General features: G+C 37.3%; 1 protein-coding gene across 1 annotated transcript in view; it reads right to left on the bottom strand.

The window, feature by feature from the left end:
• ASCC3 (activating signal cointegrator 1 complex subunit 3) overlaps nt 1-20,712 on the bottom strand; it is a 647,451-nt gene that overhangs the window by 343,043 nt on the left and 283,696 nt on the right. The window contains exon 13 of the mRNA XM_063443555.1: nt 5,993-6,064. Coding sequence (XP_063299625.1) covers nt 5,993-6,064 — 72 coding nt within the window. The remainder of the gene's footprint in view (nt 1-5,992; nt 6,065-20,712) is intronic.

Raw genomic sequence — 20,712 nt, 5'->3', positions numbered from 1 at the left:
AGTGTGTGTGTGTGTATGAGTGCAGTGTGTATGTGAGTGCAGTGTGTGTGTGTATGAGTGCAGTGTGTGTGTGTGTGTGTGTGTGTGTGTGTGTGTGTGTGAGTGAGTGAGTGAGTGCAGTGTGCGTGTATGAGTGCAGTGTGCGTGTATGAGTGCAGTGTGCGTGTATGAGTGCAGTGTGCGTGTATGAGTGCAGTGTGCGTGTATGAGTGCAGTGTGCGTGTATGAGTGCAGTGTGCGTGTATGAGTGCAGTGTGCGTGTATGAGTGCAGTGTGCGTGTATGAGTGCAGTGTGCGTGTATGAGTGCAGTGTGCGTGTATGAGTGCAGTGTGCGTGTATGAGTGCAGTGTGCGTGTATGAGTGCAGTGTGCGTGTATGAGTGCAGTGTGTGTGTATGAGTGCAGTGTGTGTGAGTGCAGTGTGTGTGAGTGCAGTGTGTGTGAGTGCAGTGTGTGTGAGTGCAGTGTGTGTGAGTGCAGTGTGTGTGAGTGCAGTGTGTGTGAGTGCAGTGTGTGTGAGTGCAGTGTGTGTGAGTGCAGTGTGTGTGAGTGCAGTGTGTGTGAGTGCAGTGTGTGTGAGTGCAGTGTGTGTGAGTGCAGTGTGTGTGAGTGCAGTGTGTGTGAATGCAGTGTGTGTGTGAATGCAGTGTGTGTGTGAATGCAGTGTGTGTGTGAATGCAGTGTGTGTATGAATTCAGTGTGTATATAAGTGCAGTGTGTGTGTGTGTGTGAATGCAGTGTGCGTGTGTGTATGAGTGAAGTGTGTTTATATGAGTGCAGTGTGTGTGTGTGTGTATATGAGTGCAGTGTGTGTGTGATGCAGTGTGTGATGCAGAGCCTTGGTGGGGGGTGAGCATTTTTATTATTATTATTTAATTATAATAATTGTAATTTTTTGTTATATTAATTATTTTTATTATTATTATTTTTTTAATATTATTATTTTTAATATTTTATTTGATACTCCCTGGTGGTCCAGTGGCATTGGCAGTTCAGTGGGTGGAAGAGGGGGGCTGTCAGAGAGCACTTACCTCTCCTGCAGCTTCTGTCAGCTCCCTTCTCCTCCGCGCCGGTCCGTTCAGCACCTCTGTCAGCTCACAGTGTAAATCTTGCGAGAGCCGCGGGGTCATAGACAGGAGGTAAGCGCTCGCTGCCAGCCCCCAGTCTGTATTATGGCAATGTAAATTGCCATAATACAGACATTGACTCGAGTATAAGCAGAGTTGGGGGTTTTCAGCACAAAATTATACTCGAGTATATACGGTATTCATTTATTTATTAGCAAACAGTTGACTTAGTAATTTTTTTTAGGAATTTTGAAAATTCTCCACTTTTTTGTCTAACATTTAAAATTCACAGTTTCCAATAATGAACACGTTATTAAAGATCTCTGAGTGTGTATGATGCAATCTTCATTACATACATAACCCCCTTCCTTGCTAATCACGTGTTATATTCCTTACTGGGTAATTTTTCTCAGCAGTATTCTAAATTTCTGAAAATGTTATTTGTTGCTATATTTGAAGGATTTGTAGTATGTTAGTAGAGTATGCAAGCATAAGAAGTACAGTGTTCAGATATTAATTTTGTCAAACTTAGCATATAATTGTGGCTTGGACACATCTTGACATTCAAAAAGATCACATCCCAGAATGAATATATATATATTTTTTAATTTTGTTTTGGTTCTATTGTGAATCATAATGGTGTTTCTATTTATAATTGTTAAATGTCAACTCAAGAGCCTTTTGGTTCTTTGTTTAGAATACTCGCTTACAAAAAAAAACAAAAAAACATTAAAATAAAATAGTAAAAAGTCTGCAATTTAAATGAGCAATTATAACATAGATGGCAATCTAGAATTTTTTTTATCTTTTTTTATATAGCTAAACTGTGCCTTCCATGTAATTATTGTTACTGAAGAGATTAACTGTCAGACATAGGGACATCTTTAAAATATGTGGTCTTGTGTAAAGTTGAGGTAAGGGGCTTTACAGAATGTCATATTCCCTTGAAATATCAAAATACATAAACGTTAAAAAGAAAAAAAAAAAAAAAAAAAAAAAGAAGAGAACGAATGAATGGAATACACTGTAATTAATTATAGTGCCTGAATTCCTGCTGCAACATAAAATAACATTATAAATATGCATATTTAAACATAAAACACATTAAAAAAATAAAAATTGTACGTGAAGCAATTAAATGCAAATATAAATGTGCCCTATTTATGCTTTTATAATATTAAAATAGGCAATTATTGTTGAGTGTCTCTTTTTCCAAACGTCATCTTATGCTCAATTTCTTGAGAATGGGAGAAAAGAAGTCCCAATTGAGCTTCTACAACCTTTGAGACATTCTGATTGCTATAGATAATTCCTTTTTTTAAATAAGGGGATTCATGATTTGTTTCATGCTCAAATAAGGACAATGGGACCCCAATAGAGGAACGTTAAAATGTCAGTATGCAGGGCTCTCTACTGCTTCCCTCAAGTTTCTGAGCTATAGAGAACAGTAGCAGCATATAGAACATGACTGATAACACAACCTCATCAACGAACAGGTGTAAGTAGCGGATAAAAGTTTTGCCACTTATCATTCAAGCCCAATAGAGAGTTAAGTCACTAAACTGTGAACTGCAGTGAAATAAAAATAGATTTGTGATGTTGGGCTAAAATAATAATATTAGAAATGATATAATGATATTAGAAAAAGGCTGTAATCAGTCTTGTTAATAGGTGTTGAAGGGTGGAGATGAACAGATTAAAGATTGTTTGGTAAGTGATTGAATATTACAGGTGGTCATCCAGTAGTCAGAGTCACTGCCTGACAGATACTACCTGACGTTGGATTAATTATAAGTAAAAACGGCGTTATTTAATGTATTAAAAAAACAAAAAGACGCAAAAGCTCATCAATTTTACATAACATTAGCTAACTGAACTGAACTTTAGCTACATTTTCTGCCATCCTGCATCTCGTATTATCTCCACTGTAAGTAAAGTTGCAAACCTGAAAACAAGTCACTAATGTACTCTGTTCTGTTCTCATTTGTAAAGCCCATTTAGACATCTTTATACATACAGAAGCAAAAGTAAAATATGACCAAATATGTTTAGTAGTAGACATCAGACCGTTATTGATAAACTCCACTGTGTTTAGTAAAATAAGAGTAAAATTTAATTTGTATTAGATGTTTAATCAGTTTCTTCATTAGTTATTATGTCCAAGCTGGATATCAGATCACATTTAGATCTAGTACAATGAAAGAATGCAGGAGTTCACTAACCAATATTTATTCAGCGCTCTGTGACCAACCAGCAGGTTTATTAAAAACAGGCAGAAAAACCTAAATGTATGTGTTTCCCTCACAGACCATCAAAGAGAAGAGTTATATATATATATATATATATATATATATATATATATATATATATATATATATATATTATTATCATTATTTATTACAGTGCTCCCTACCAAATACGGAGTATAAAAAAGTATTATATTATCATAAAACGATTTCAATTAAAAATAGTTTGGCTATAAAACAGATTACAAACATTAAATAATTTATTGTACTTTATGCAATAATTTTTTATTTTTTTTTTCAATTTGCACAAGCATAACCATACATATATTTTTCAAAGTTCTGTTTTTTCACAAATGTAATTTCTAAATCTATTACTGGGATAGATTCAGTCTACTGCAGCTGACCTTGGTGATCTGCATTTTACAGCTTAAAATTCAATGTAAACCAGCAGTCACATTCAGTTAATGTTACTATTCTCTTACAGAACACAGCACTAAATGAACTTGCAGCAGCACTCTAAGCTTTAAAATAATGCTTTACTAAGTACTCCATCAACAAACATAAATCATGTGATGCATCTGGAAGAATGTAGATAGCAAAAATCTGGATTATCCTTCTAGACATATAGTAGAAAGAATAAATTTCAATTTCAATGACAATGGAAATAACAAAACAATAATTTAAATAAAATAAAAAAATATAGCTATAGTATCTATAGAGAGTGAATTTGTGTGCAGATGTGGGCATGCTGTATATTTGATTCTGTCTTTTTTTTTTACATATAGAATCCATTATACAGGCCCCGGCTCCAAAACAAAATGAAAGGGGTACTGCCACTAACTGAAATTCCAATCATGGGACTAAGTGGAGGCAACTTTTTTTTTTTTTTCCAACACTTGAAAAAAAAAGGAGGAGCTACAGCTGTCAAGCCCCTAGCTGTCACTAGTAACAGTTATAGGAAAAATGCTTTTGTTTATAGAGGCTGATGCTGGCTCCTGGCTGATGAAGCACCAGGAGATGAGTGGATCCCACTGAAGATGACAGCAGTGGCAGCGAGGGACAGGTAAGTAAACCTCACCTTTCCCTCCACCACACTGCAAGTGGCAAAATCGCCATTGTGGGTCTTTGCACAATATGAATAAACAAAATATTGACTTGTATTTACTTAGGACATCACAATCTAGTGCAGACAAGGATAAGGAATATAAGGAACAGAAAGATTGAGGTTTATTTATAGAAAGTGTGTTTTAAAAAGTGGTCTAAAGCACTACAAGTTTTGCAGTCACCATGGAAACCAGCAGGCACATTTTATATCCGTTTTTACGTTTGCACTCATTTTTAGAACAGAACCATTGTTATTCATAGCTCTCATTGTTACATATCTCCGCTGCTCTGTCTGCCTTCTATGCATTGATTGCCATGTACAAAGAATAGAGCATATACCAATTACTGAGAGGGTGATAAGTTGGAGGCACAGAGTTAAAGTATAAAGAGTTGTGGATATGCAAATGTAGTTTTATTTTTCATAGCTAACAAATACAGATTTGTTAACTATGACGATAAGTAAAAATAATATTACAAATCCTGAGAAGTTACAGTTCCACTTAAAGTACATGACAGAAAACATAGTTGTTCTTCCTACATAGTGACTGTGTCCTAATGGTACAATGCATTCAACTGCAGGAAACTTGACATTTGTGAAGTTTTATCTAATTCAATGTTCTACTATAGACTTTTGCTATTTCACTACGTGTTAACAGAATGCTTTGGGGGGATTACAGTTTACAGTAAGGGGCTAGTATGTGTCTAGAAAACTTTCATTTTCCTCTGCCTGTAAATGTAGCATATTTATTCACGTTCCTTCTACTGAAGCTGCTCAGATATATTAGTTTTTATCACTAGAATAAAATCGGTTTCTGGGCAAGGGCACTACAGATGCATGACCTTTGTTAAAAGAAAATTATGCAATGTAAGGTAGCAGTTTGTTATAAGTGGCTCTGCCATGTAATGTGGTTGAAGTTCAAAATTATATAGTTTTTAAGTTGTCCAACTGATGATGTTTTCTGATCAAACAATATGGAGAAATTTGATATTACTAATGGGGTTCTGGAACCTCTGTGTTAGCAATAGAAAGCAAGGACCAAGACGGTGAAGAATCAAGGGATGGCTTGGCTTGGCAAGGGATGAATCTACAGCTTAGGCGGTCCATTTAATGCTACTATTATGCTTCCCTTCATGAGTTAACAACAACTATAATATGTCTTATTCAATTATACATGTATTATAATGTCCATTCTGTATTACCCATTTACAATTTTACAAATTCCAAAAACAATAATTCCCAGTGAAACAAAAAGAGCTACACATTTCCTTGGTTAAAGTCTAAGGTGGCATCACATCACAAGCTTGTAGTATATTTTTATTCATACCATAAGGGTCAATCTCGTTGTGCAAATTGAGACACAATTAACAGTTCCAGACTGGAAAACTGTTAGAATTCACAATGAATATGCAATGGAAATGAAACCACTGATAGGAACGCTAAAAAAAAGTATGAATGGCAAATCTAGTTTAATAAATTAAATGGTGCACACTATTATATATATATATATATATATACACACACACACATACACTATAAAAGAGATAACATAAGTGATAAAAACAGGGAAAGCATACCTGTCTTCCAGCTTTAATTTCCTTAAGAACATTTTCATAACAGACCTCTTCTGTATCATGGAGCTGCTGAGTCTGAAGAACAGAAAGTCCAAAAAGACATGATTACATTGATCACATTACAGCTACAATAGGTAGATTTCAAGGGCACTCAAATAATGGTAATTTTATTATTAAGTGTAAACACCAATAGATAAATCATTTCAGTCATCTCAGTTTTGTCCTGCATTTAAATGCATTTCATAAAGTTGTACACATTAGTTTTCCATTGATAATGTTTAAAATATGTGTATTATTTTCTAAATTAAAACAGATAAGATTTATTATGAAAGCAAATTTGTGACGGTGGTCTAGTTTCTACATACCGTATATACTCGAGTATAAGCCGACCCGAATATAAGCCGAGGCCCCTAATTTTACCCCAAAAAACTGGGAAAACTTATTGACTCGAGTATAAGACTAGGGTGGGAAATGCAGCAGCTGCTGGTAAATTTCTAAATAAAATTAGATCCTTAAAAAATTATATTAATTGAATATTTATTTACAGTGTGTGTATATAATGAATGCAGTGTGTGTATGAGAATGCAGTGTGTGTATGAGAATGCAGTGTGTATATGAGTGCAGTGTGTATATGAGTGCAGTGTGTATATGAATGCAGTGTGTGTGTATGAGTGCAGTGTGTGTATGAGTGCAGTGTGTGTATGAGTGCAGTGTGTGTATGAGTGCAGTGTGTGTGTATGAATGCAGTGTGTGTGTATGAATGCAGTGTGTGTGTATGAATGCAGTGTGTGTGTATGAATGCAGTGTGTGTGTATGAATGCAGTGTGTGTGTGTATGAATGCTGTGTGTATGAGTGCAGTGTGTGTGTATGAGAATGCTGTGTGTATGAGTGCTGTGTGTATGAATGCTGTGTGTATGAATGCAGTGTGTGTGTATGAGTGCAGTGTGTGTGCATGAGTGCAGTGTGTGTGCATGAATGCAGTGTGTGTGCATGAATGCAGTGTGTGTGTGTATGAGTGCAGTGTGTGTGTATGAATGCAGTGTGTGTGTATGAATGCAGTGTGTGTGTATGAATGCAGTGTGTGTATGTGTGTGTGTGATGCAGAGTGTGATGCAGAGTGTGATGCAGAGTGTGATGCAGAGTGTGATGCAGAGTGTGATGCAGAGTGTGATGCAGAGTGTGATGCAGAGTGTGATGCAGAGTGTGATGCAGAGCCTTGGTGGGGGGTGGGCATTTTTATTTTTTTATTATTATTTTAATATTTTTTTGTTTCATTACATTTTTTTATTATTATTTTTTTTATTATTATTTTTTATTTTATTATTATTTTATTATTTTTTTTTAATTATTATTATTAATATATATACATTTTTTTGTCCCCCCTCCCTGCTTGCTAGCTGGCCAGGGAGGGGGGCTCTCCTTCCCTGGTGGTCCAGTGGATGGGCACTGTGTAGGAGGGGGCTGTGGGGGCTGCAGAGAGCTGTTACTTACCTTTCCTGCAGCTCCTGTCAGCTCTCTCCTCCTTCGCCGGTCCGTTCAGCACCTTGGTCAGCTCCCAGTGTAAATCTCGCGAGAGCCGTGGATCTCGCGAGATTTACACTGTGAGCTGACAGAAGAGCTGAACGGACCGGCGGAGGAGGAGAGAGCTGACAGGAGCTGCAGGAAAGGTAAGTAACAGCTCTCTGCAGCCCCCACAGCCCCCAGTCTGTATTATGGCAATGCAAATTGCCATAATACAGACAATTGACTCGAGTATAAGCCGAGTTGGGGTTTTTCAGCACAAAAAATGAGTATATACGGTATATGAAATTAGATTATACAGAATAACATTTGTATAAAAAAAATATACATTATTTGGTTATGTTAAAAGTGGAGGGATCCACATGGAAATATATGTGATCTCTTCCCAATGAACACTTAAAGGAGCTCTATAGTCACCAGAACAACTACAGCTTATTGTATTTGTTCTGGTGAGTAGAATCAGTCCCTTCAGGCTTTTAGCAGTAAACACTGTCTTTTTAGAAAAAATCCCATGTTCACATCACAGCCTAGGGACACCTCCACTGGCCACTCCTCAGATAGCTACTAGAGGTGCTTCCTGAGGCAGTGCTGCACAGTTTGCAGCATAGTCCTCTGCATGGAGACACCGAACGTTCCTCATAGAGATGCATTGATTCAATGCATCTGTATGAGGAGAAGCTGATTGGCCACGGCTGTATTTGGCTTGTGCTGGCTCTGCCCCTGATCTGCCCCCTTCACACGCTTTCCAATGTGAAAGCATTGTGATTGACTGAGAAAATCACTTTTGATGATATCAGCCAAGGAGGCAGATCAGGGTCAGAGCCAGTAGCAGACTGGAATAAAGGTAAGCTTTTTACTATATTTAGGGAGGTAAGGGGAGCTAGATGGTGTTTTTAACACTATGGGGTCAGGAACATATGTTGGTGTTCCTTTAATGTTTACAAGCTTAGAACATAATTTCCAACTTTGCTAATTAATTTTTTTAGTGTGCTGAAATAATATATCAAGACTTTATCTTACTGCATAGTAAAGGTAGTTTAAAGCAACAAACTATCTGAATTACAAAGTCATGGTCATATGTGGTTTTCTTAGATAACAGACTTATAAAGTATATTATAAGGCATGATTAAACTTCAAATGCCACCATTCTACCTGAAAGAGTTATGAATCACTGCATGGAATGGCAAGTTCAGGACACAGCTCAAGCAGTGAGGCAGAATAAAGTCGTTGGGTTCTATTAGTAGAAATGACGCGTTTAAAAATAAAAAATAAAAAACTCTTTATGATTTTTTGTAGTTAATGGACCTGTTTTATGAAAAGATGCAGCCGGTATGCTTGGCCTATTTGCTATATGCTCTAGTTATCAGTTCCAAGGACACAACTGAATCAAGACAGAACCAAGTACTAAGAAAACATCTCTGAAAAAAATATATATATTTACATATATTTTAAAGAGATGATCCCTTTTTTTGTCAGCCTTCTCTTCATGTGGTGTGACAGAATATTTAAAGGACTATGTCAAACTCCTAACACAGTTCAGATTACTTATGATTTTTAGAAGTTAACGGGCTGTGTTTGTTGATTATTTTATAAATGTGCCAGTTTCAAATCATCACTTTTATAACCCCACCTCGATAACACCTTCTGGATGTCAACCAGATAGCTGGGAAGGTCACGTTCTCAACCCGGCTTGCTCAAGGCGCAGGTGAGAGATTTTCTATGGGAAGCACAGATTGTGAAGAGTGCCATGCATGTGTCCTGACTCCCAATGTAGGACTATGAGCAGCAATGGATTGGCTACAGCAAGGAGATCATTACATACCTGAACTACAAATAAATTACATTACCAAGAGACTTGTGGACCTAAATCTCAAGTAAAACAGAAACCCAATATTAGAAATAAATAAATATATATATTTCTTGATGTGTGTGTGTGTGTGTTTTAAACATTTTAGCACTCCCTTAAGAAGTACATATTCACCTATGAATATGTGCCTTAATCAATTTTGTAATGCATGCATAAGGGGAAGTTTTGAGCATGGTACATTTGTTATTTTCTCAGGAGGCATTGACCTTTGGTTATTTTTCTATGTATGTTTATTTTTTTATATTTCTTGTTTAATAAAACTAAGTTTTAAGAATTGCTTTTTTTTCTGTAGGCTTGTAACCCCTTAAGGACACATGACATGTGTGACATGTCATGATTCCCTTTTATTCCAGAAGTTTGGTCCTTAAGGGGTTAAGGGGGTTGAAGCAAAACCATTCAGGATAACGCGTCTTGAAACGAAAATGTATATGTTTAGATTGGTGGCTTTTCAAATACATAAATGACTGCCACTGTATGACGTTACTTAAAATTATACTATATAACCTCAACCTCCAAATACTATAATTAAAACCAGAGGGCTGTTGTTAAACTTGGACTTGTGGAGCACTGACAAAATTGCAATCTTATTTATTTATTTATTTATTTTTTAATTAATGTCATGGAAAAATTGACACATGGAAGAATTTTTCCAGTTAGTAGATTTTGGATTACATTTTGCAGTTTTCCACAATCAAGAAATAATCCTCAGAAAAGTACCGCTTTGGTTATTTGAAGAGTTGGAAGCATAGAATATTGTCCCTTAGAGTAATTTGAAGTGGTCATGTATTGTGCAGTGTTTCACTTGTAAATGCTGCACAAATGGAATTTCACCACACTGCTGCCAGAGGTTTAACTCAACATACACCTCTAGCAGTGTCATGTTGGCTAGTACCGATTCTGTGCACATTTCTATATGCAGATGCTCATTTATTAGCTGAGAGGGTCAGCTGAGTGGCAGCTTTGTTGAGACCATATGTTGTAAACCTGACTACAAAGGAGACCAGGAGCTCAGCGTGATCAAGATAATAGGGCAAACTGTTGCATAACGCTTTGTAGCATTAACAGGAAACATGGTACTCTTACCATCATAAGGTTGGATTAACCTATTTAAATATGCCACATTAATTAGTTTTTACACAGATCACCGTAATTTAACCAACATAGAAAGTCCTAACAGCAACATTATAATTACATAGTTACATAGCTGAAGAGACTTGTGTCCATCAAGTTCAGCCTTCCTCACATTTGTTTTTTGCTGATTATCCAAAATGAGGCAAAAAACCCAGTTTTAAGCACTTCCAAGTTTGCATCAAGCTAGGAAAAAAAAATCCTTCTTGACCCCAGAATGGCAGTCAGATTTATCCTTGGTTCAAGCAGTTACGGTATTACCCTACATTGAAAGATTATATCCTTGAATATTCTGTTTTTGCAAGTATGGATCTAGTAGCTGCTTGAACATCTCTATGGACTTTGATAAAACCAATTCTTGAGGCAGATTATTCCACATCCTTATTGTTCTTACAGTAAAAAAACATTTCCTTTGCCTTAGACAAAATCTTCTTTCTTCCAGTCTAAATGCATGACCTTGTGTCCTATATAAAGTCTGGTTTGTGAATAGATTTCCACACAATGGTTTGTATTAGCCCCAAAATTATTTGTATAATGTTCTCATATCCCCTCTCAGGAGACGTTTTTCAAAACTAAATAGGTTTAAATGTGTTAACCTTTATAGCGGATACGTTCCATTCCTTTTATTAATTTTGTAGCCTCTACTTTTTCTAGTGCCATAATATCCTTCCTTAGAACAGGTCCCAAATATTGCACAGCATATTTAATAGGTGTTCTTACCAGTGATTTATAAAGAGGCAAAATTATATTCTCATCCCAAGAATGAATGCCCTTTTTCATGCATGACAATACCTTACTGGCCTTAGCCACTGCTGATTGACATTGCACATTGTTGCATAGTTTGTTGTCTATAACAATTCCCAAGTCCTTTGCTTGTGTTGTTATCCCTAATTCACTTCCATTAACGGTGCTTGTGCATTCTTTATGCCGAAGTGCATAACTTTGCATTTTTCAACATTACATTTCATTTACCATTTGAGTGCCCAGTTCCCCAGTCTATCTAAATCCCTCTGCAGCAAAGTAATATCTTGCTCTCATTGTATTATTTTACAGAGTTGTGTGTCCTCTGCAAACACTGAAACATGACTTTCAATGCTTTCTTCAAGATCATTTATAAATATTTTAAATAGAAGGGGTCCCAGAACAGAACCCTGAGGGACACCACTTGCCACTTCTGTCTAGCTTGAAAATGTACCATTGATGGCAACTCTTTGTACTCTATTTTTAAGCCAATGTTCTACCCAAGAACAAGAATTTCCATCTGGACCAATTTCTTTGAGTTTGAACACTAATCTATTGTGTGGAAATGTATCAAATGCCTTGGCAAAATCCAAATAGATCACATCCACTGCAACACCCTGATCTATACTTCTACTTAATTCTTCGTAGAACGCAATCAAGTTAGTTTGACATGACCAAAAAGTAAATCCAGAAAAATTACAAGCAAGCATCAACAGTATCTGTGCATTTCCGTAGACAGTAGCATTTGTATGCTTTATATTTTGTTAAATTATGACAGTGTAATATGTGTAAACATATGTTGTTGTTCATCTAAAGTTAGATTTACCTAGTTTTAAAACCTGCTAAGGAACAGATGATTGATATTATATCCTGATGCGTAAAACCATAGAATGCAAAGAAGGTGTACAGTGTGTGTGAGTGTGTACGTATGATAAGTGCGAGCTGTCGTGGGAATTAGAGGGATTCCCTGCTCTGCAGCATTCTTTGATGTTCGGGGATATTTCCTTGAACATAGACAAAGGCAACACAGCAGGGAATCCCCCTAATCTATGTTTGGGGAAATTTCACCGAGCATAGATTAGAGGGACTTCCTGCTCTTGTACGTTTGACTATGCTTGGGGAAATGTCCCTGAACACAGACATGCGCACCAGAGCAGGGAATCCCTTAAATCTAGGTTTGGGGAAATTTCCCCAAACATAGATTAGAGAGATTGCCTGCTCTGTTGCACTCGTCTATGTTCAGGGACATTTCCCCGGACATAGAAGAATGCAGCAGAGTAGGGAATCCCTTAACGCCTCACTTACCGACCAATTCATTCTACGACCGGGGCGTAGGAACGGTACCCAGTCGGTAAGTGAAGAATGTTGGAATGTATATGTATAGGTATATATAGAAAGTTAAACACATTGTTAAACACAGATCTGCACACAATGAGTCAAGTCATAAGACTTGCTTTTCCTACAGAAATCTCAAATTTGCAGTGACTACTGCATGGGATTCTAGGTAAGCATATGCAAATTAGTTCAAGATATAATATATGTATATATATATATATATATATATATATAAACACAGTATATTTATTTATGGAAAGAATATTTTTATATACGTGTGGTTTATTATTATTTTTTTCATGGTCCAGGAAACTTACAATATAATGAATATTACAATAGCAAAAACATAATCCAATGTATACTGGATTATTTTATATTCCCTTGCGCTCCAGTGCTTGAAGCCGCCGAGACTCAAAACAAAAATAGCTCTTATTGAAGTAACTTATTGAAGCCAAATCTCAACACATTACAGTATGCCATTAAAATCCACACTGAGAGGGGGTGGAGCCTGACCAGCTTCCTGACTAGACGCATGGTCACAGAGCTCCTGCAGATACCTACGATTAATCGCATAAAAAGCGACAAAACGGGCACCCACACCCGCGAAACTAACCTACCTGAGATCAGTGTGCTCCACTGAACCTCCTGATACCACTCGGAAGAAAATCGGAGCACGGAACCTAAAGATGTGTGATCGCGGCCTGCGGGCACCGGACCTGGGGAGAGACGGCCGCTTTCCCCGTCCTCTCGTTAGCAGCCCAGGAGGCATGAAGCTCCCCCCCCCCCCCCCGGACCAGTGGGGGTTATCCCGGTCCAACCCTGGGAGAAAGCTTGGCTACCCAGGAAACAAACGACGGACCAACACAGCAGGCCTACAACTTTAGAGCATAGTAAAATGGCGGACGCCACGTGTAAAGCAAGCGGGAAGGAAGAGGTACCTGATATAATGACACGGCTAGAACGTACCTTTGCAGCCTTCTGGATAAAGCTAGCTGACAAGATGCAGCAAGCCAAGCCCCAGGAGGAAGGGGTGAAAATACATACAGGGCCACCATATAGCCCCAACCATGAACAAACAACACCTAAGCTGAAAGGACCTAGCAAGGGGCACAGGAGACAGCAACAACCCCGAGCGCGGAAAGCCGCCAAATTCAGCCAACCGCTCCATAAGCTGCAACAGCACACTCGAGGGGCCTGCACATGGCCGGCACCAAGTGACAGCAAGAAAACTTACCGACGCTCTACCCAAGTGCAGCGATACCCAGCCGCATACAGCACTCTGAAGGGCCATATCTTTACATCAAGGGGACACATAGAACCTCATACTCGCCAAACAGCATGGAGTGTAAAGAAACTGTCACACTTTAAAAAACGCACCCCCACCGCCCAAGGCACTCACACCGGACCAGGAGGAAAAGAAATAGTCCCTGTTACATCCATAATCCGCGACGCCAAGGCCCCATGCAACCAGATCAACAGGGTACTGGACTGTGCAGCCTGCCCGGAAGGTATAGGTTAACCCTGGACTTAAAATCGAGCAGACATACAGGGGGATGTCTCTACCTGCTGTCTCGTTTGAGGACATTACCATTGACAACACCCTTTTAATGTATGAAGCCGAAGCCCCGAGCATGTGTTTAATGCAAAGTTCCCTGCATCTTTACTTAAACGCCAGTCGATATTAGATATGTCTAACACTATTGCATTATTATTTTTATAGTAACTTTGCGCCTTATAGAACCGACTAGCCTGTTTCCCCTAGCAAGCAATAACCGAATGTCCACACTGTCTAGCATTATTCTTAAACTAAACGCGTTACACTATTGTACAACATTGTTATATTAGTTAAGTTGGATGTTTTGTTTAGCCAGACGACTACTGATAACTGTTGACCCCGGAATAATCATAGAGAAAAACCTGTATGACTACGCTTACCACAGTTAAACTTTATTATTTGATAACATAAAACATATATACATCGTGTTCCAGCCTGACAACCATCACACACATAGGCCTACTAGCCCGCACGCAGGGTAGAAAAGAACCATATTATATACCTGTTTATATCTTGACATGCTTAGCTTTTCACCTGTGACATAAAATTATGCTTGAACTAACACAACACAAAACGTCTGACTAATAAGCAGACATATTGGTTTACCCTTTGATTGCAGGCTCGGCCCTTAAAGCTTACTGACACCCTACAGGTAAACCACGAGGAACTAAGCATTTAGAAATTGTGCCGATCGTTCGCAATTCACGATTAACCTTAGCATTAGGATCTCATGCAAATCATTATTAGACAAGTATGTATAACCTGACTGTTATTTTATTCTGTTATGTCTATCTATGCTTACTCTTGAATTTTTTATTTAAAAAAAAAAAAAAAAAGTGCAACGTATCTTGAAACTGACACTGAAGTGTCACCAATTGTTGATTACTGTAACATTTTATGCCGGTATTGAAACGTGTAATTCTCTACGCACTTTCAAAAATAAAGAATTTAAAAAAAAAAAAAAATCCACACTGAGAATGGCAATAACCATGATTGTTTCTCTAGTTTGTCTGTTGGGAAGAAAAATAAATATATATATATATATATATATATATATTTTTTTTTTTTTTCTTTAATGATTACAAACACAGGGACCACAGTATAAAACTTAATAAAAAAAAACCATTAGATTCTTATTTAAATATAGTTCACTTCTTGATTAATGATAACATCTGTACAATGTAGCGCTTACTGGGTTTGTTTTGTTTTTGTCATTTACAAGTTGAGATATTGGACTAGATTCAATGAGTCGTAGTAAAACGGCCATAAGGAGAGTTTACCAATACATCAGTAATTAGTGCCAAAATTGCAAAGGAATTCAATAACACAACCTGCGAGATGAATGATGGAATCAGCCAAAATGCACGTAAGCTAAATGTTCCAAATACCTTTTAAAGGAGAATGCAGAGCAGGGAATGTAATGTACTTTCTGGGCGCTAACTGTTGATGATAGCAGCAAAAATTCTATCCCCCACCAAGAAGACGAATATTGAAAAAAACATTAAATAAAGGATTATAGTCCCCAATAATAGTACATAGGCAGAACATAACCTATGTGCAAGGCGATGACAGCAAGAGAATATCAGCAAATTACTTCCCACATTGATTTTTATTTTTTTCTCTCACTAAGTGATGGGATGGGGCGGGTATGGGTACTGCTTATTTATGTTGAAATTGCTGTTTAAGCCAGTCTAGTTCTGCAAGATCCGATGTGTTTTAGTCCTATAAAAAAGGAAAAAAGAAAACAAACAGAATGTGTGTTCTTAAATGAACACTATAGCATTATAGTGACATTTAGATTACCCCTATCCCTAGTAGCTGTAAAAAGAAAAAAAATCGAGGGAGATTTCCTTTTTTTTTTTCCTCCCTCGCAGCACTGCTGCTTGCCTTCCTGGCACACATTTATAAAATAGATGACTTCAGATAGTCCAATACTTCACCATAGGGTGACACTGGTAAGCTACAATGCATGCACAGCAAAATGCCATTCTGGGCTAATCAGATCTCCTTCCATAGATACACTAATCCTATGCATCTCTACAGGAAGCGTTCTTGATGCATAGCTTGGAGTCCGTGAATGTAGGTCCTACAAAGATTGAAGGACAGAAATATAGACGGGCCACTATTGGCTGTCTTAGTGACGGCACCTAAAAGTTAGTATAGAATAATGTAAATACTGCCTTTTCTCTTAAAAGGCAGAACATAAATTTAAAAGAATGCAGGGACAGGCTATGGACACCAATACCACTACATAAAAAAAACAAAAAACATCTGTTTAAAGGGTTACTCAAGCCATCATAACCACTACAGCCCGCTGTAAATCGTAATAATGCCAGGAGTACTCTGGCCCCATTCAAAGTTAATGGGACAAACTGTTTTGTAATCGTTTGTCCTCTTACCTGCGTCTTCCCAGGCTCCTGATATTTTTATGACATCAAGCGTCAGATTACGATCCTGCCGCATAATCATTGGCTGAGAGCATCAGCTGACCATTCTCAATCAATCAATGGGTGTCCGTGAATTGAAATTTGCAATGGATTGATATTAGCCAGCCCAGAACTCTTAATGATACCCCTATGTTTTGGCCAGAGTAGAATTACACCTTTAAAAGCAGAGGGGTTAAGCTTTGTGTGTGCAGCATTCCAAATCATTGAATCATCATATGAAATTCTTCTAAAACTATTGCTCGTTTACAATAAAAAATGTAAAAATAAAAGATTTCCTAACCTTCCTCCAGGACTGGGGCTCCCTTGATGCTGCTTACCATCTCCCCATGGCCTTCATCTCGATGATCCAATTCAATGATTCTTAAAGAGGAGATCTATTGCGTATGTCTTTGAAAGCGCCTTTAGTGGCTGTCATACTGACATCCTCTAGAGGTGGACTTTACCTTGCAAGGCAAACATAGTAGTTTCGAAAAAGCTGCAATCTTTAAGATTGCTGAGTTAAAAGAACAGGGTCATTGCACCTAGACCACACCATCGAGATTAAGTTGTCTGGGTAACTAATGTCTCTTTTTAAGGGGTTAAAATTTAGAATGCTAAAAAATGTACATCTAATCCAACATCAGAACAGTGTCTTTTTGGTAGCCATGCTGCTTGACGATCACGGTCTAATCTAATGCTTTTCACAGACAAGCATTGGGGACTTACGGAAAATGAGCAGAAATCAATTGCTCTGTCAATCCAATGATCTCATAGAAAAACACTATATCTAGTGGTTCCTCCATGAGCAGCAATGGATGTGTTCAGCTTCATCATGCCAAATGGGAAGACCATTGATTTTTGAAGGTCTGAAGGAGGAAATGCCTCTAGTGACCGTCAGAAAGTTAAATGTAAACTAAGCTAACGGTGTACTGAAATTCACACTGCAAAATAACTGGAAAATGTACCATCAAAATTATATACTTACTGTGCACAAGCAATAAATAAATAAACAAAAAAAAAACACCCAATTTTTTTTTAAAAAATGAAATAAAAAGCAAACACAAAGCTCCCAAACACACATTTTCTTTGCAAAAGATGGCAACTTTTCACACGCAATAGCAATCAGTCTCCCTGCACCAATCCCTGTAATTAAGGTCAATGATAAATAAAGGGCAAAAGTAAATATATACATAAACACTTTTTCTTAATGACACCTAAGTTCAGCAAAGGATGTTCTAGGTCAGGGATAGGCAACCTTCGGCACTCCAGATGTTTTGGACTACACCTCCCATGATGCTTTGCCAGCAATATGGGTGTAAGTGCATTATGGGGGGATGTAGTCCACAACATCCGGAGTGCCTAAGGTTGCCTATCCCTGTTCTAGGTAAAGGAGTGATGTTATTTGGAATATCCCACCATACTTGAGGTATAATGATTGTTTAATGGCACCTGCTCTAGTTTAACCTATAAAAAGGGATGAAGCTGAATGGACAGTGACGTATGGCTAAGTCTGAAAAACAATCCTAACCAAGTGAGTGTGCATGAGCAGAGCCTTCCTCACTTCCGGTCTATGTCAATACTACTTGTAATTAAATACTGCTAATAATGCTAATAATGCTAATAATAATAATAATAATAATAACAGCAACAACAAAACATAAAAGTGAACTGTATATTAAAATTCTACAATTTAGAGTTTTTGAAAACATTGTAAACTAAAAGATTCAAGTGATTTATGAATATCTCAATTTCTAGATATGAATGCCTTGGTATGGCTCAAATTTGTGGGAGCAGAGGTCACAGGGAATAACAGCTATTAAGAGTGTCCACAAATATGTTCTCTCATCTCCCAATAATGACATGCTAGCATGCATATACACACTATTTTGGATACCTCAGTACTTCTTCCAGCTCATAGTTATTTGGAGAGTGTAAAGTTTAAAAGACAGCAGGTCATAATAGCAGCTTCTCCCAGGACTGTAAATCTCCCTAATGCCCTCATACTGCATGGTGTCAAAACGCAGAGAAGGAAGAATAGTTTATTGATGCCATTACTCATTGTGCACTACACAGTTTGAAAACATTATCTAAAAAATTAAAGATAAGTCATGCAATTTCTATATAATATACAGATATGTATATCAGAGCTAAGGAGTCAAACGTCACAATGTTTGTCTTTCCTGTTCGCGGGAGCAAACTAGCGCCTGGTGCCGCCCCCCCTGCCCCTCCCTTACACACCTCTCATGTCAGCAGCGCAGGGCCGCACCGCGCGATCGCTCCCGCCCCTTCCCCTGTGAATGAGTGTAAGTCTGTATGTGAGTGTATATATAAACATGGCATTGTAGCGAAGGTGTCTCTAGTGGATGTCACTGTGACAGCTACTAGAGTCTTGTTTAACCCTTCAAGGTAAGGCAGTGTTTTATCTCGTGGGGTTAAACCTACAGGACCACTGTGGAGCGAATGGGGCGGACAGATTTGTTTTGCCTACGGCGGCAAAAATCCTTGCACCGGCCCTGCATACTACATACACTCACGCTTAACTGCAGCATGGTGTACATATGGTGACCCAGAACTTAATCTCAACTTTCTATATTCTGCACTGCAAAATGAGGCCCAAACAAAGTGACAACTGGGAAGACTTCCTTCGCACAATATAATATTTACAGCTGATTTCTCTGGGGAATACACTTCATTTTTATGACATAGAACAATTCCATCCTAATGGTAAGAGCAATTACTTTCACAATCAATCAAATAACAGACTGTATGGTCATGATTGTCAGTCACTACATTCCTTCCTGGAAAGAAAAAAATAATAATAATAATTATATATATATATATATATATATATATATATATTTATATATATACATATAGACTTTCAAAGACACAAACTAAACTACATATATTTTTCAAGCTATTCATTTTAATTCAAATGTGCAGGCAAACTGCAAGCTGTACGGATAATTAAGGAGAAGCAATGGCAGTTTTTACAGGCAGATACATGATACAATTAATGAAGGTTAAAATATGCATATTGCAATAAGTGCCATATGGCAAACTATCCTTTTGTGTATAAACTTGAAACTGCTCCCTGCGGCTGGCAGGTATCTTTCCTTTCTGCAGTGCAGATGAAGGGGATTTGTTTTTTTAACTCACAGCAAGGAAATGATTGCTTCCCGGCAAAGAAGTGGTGAATTTTTGTATTTTTGTAATGTATTATTATTTTTGGAATATGGGAAAGCTGTTGTTTCACTAGCGTGAGCGTTAGTACAATATGTAACTATTTCTGTACAGAGCTAGCACTGTTTTTGAGGCAATGTGTGTGCCATAATATCAAGACTAATGAGACTTGCAATATGTATGTGACAGGCACAAAGAAAGTTGATGAAAGGAAATGAGAGGAGAATGTAATCAGATGCAATTGCGCTTTCAAACCAACTCATTTTTATTTGATACCTTTTTCATAGTGTTGTATTGCAGTGGTTGATTTATCCAATTATTCAGAATAGTTCTGTTAAATGACTCTTCAAATAGTGTATTCAAACATTACATAGAGACCTATATATATATATATATATATATATATATATATATATATATATATATATATATATATATATATATATATTAATATATAGATAAAAATGTAATAAATAAATAGGTAATTACATGATAAAACAAACAAGTTATGTGATGACTTAGACCAGAGACAGTGTCATCTATGGAATTCAAATTTTGGTGACAGATATTTTGGCTCAGTATCAGTGTAGCAGCCAAGACGGTTTTACTTATTTCCTGTGTTTTAGACTTAGGTGGTTCAGGATAGTATTTAAAAATGAGAGTTACGGGTTTGAGATTTTTTTTTTTTTTTTAAAGGAAACATAGTAATGTATAACATAGTGTTCTAGTATCAGTAGATGGTGCTGTAAGTCAGCAACACTTGCACTTTACTAAAATGCACTGTATCGAAGAGGAAATACTATGTACTAAGTTTTATCAATTTAATACAAAGCTATTTTATAGTCTCAAAAAAAAAAAAAAACTATAGTTCAAAAAATAATTATTTCAGGACCACGCAAAGAGCCTGCACAGCTGCAGCCACCAGCTTGCCTCCGTCGATGTCAGCATTAAAGCTGACGTCACCAG

Source organism: Pelobates fuscus, chromosome 2 (genome assembly GCF_036172605.1).
Source record: "Pelobates fuscus isolate aPelFus1 chromosome 2, aPelFus1.pri, whole genome shotgun sequence".
Classification (NCBI taxonomy): domain Eukaryota; kingdom Metazoa; phylum Chordata; class Amphibia; order Anura; family Pelobatidae; genus Pelobates; species Pelobates fuscus.
Note: the sequence above shows the minus strand (reverse complement) of the source record. Positions and strands in the feature narration are given on the sequence as shown.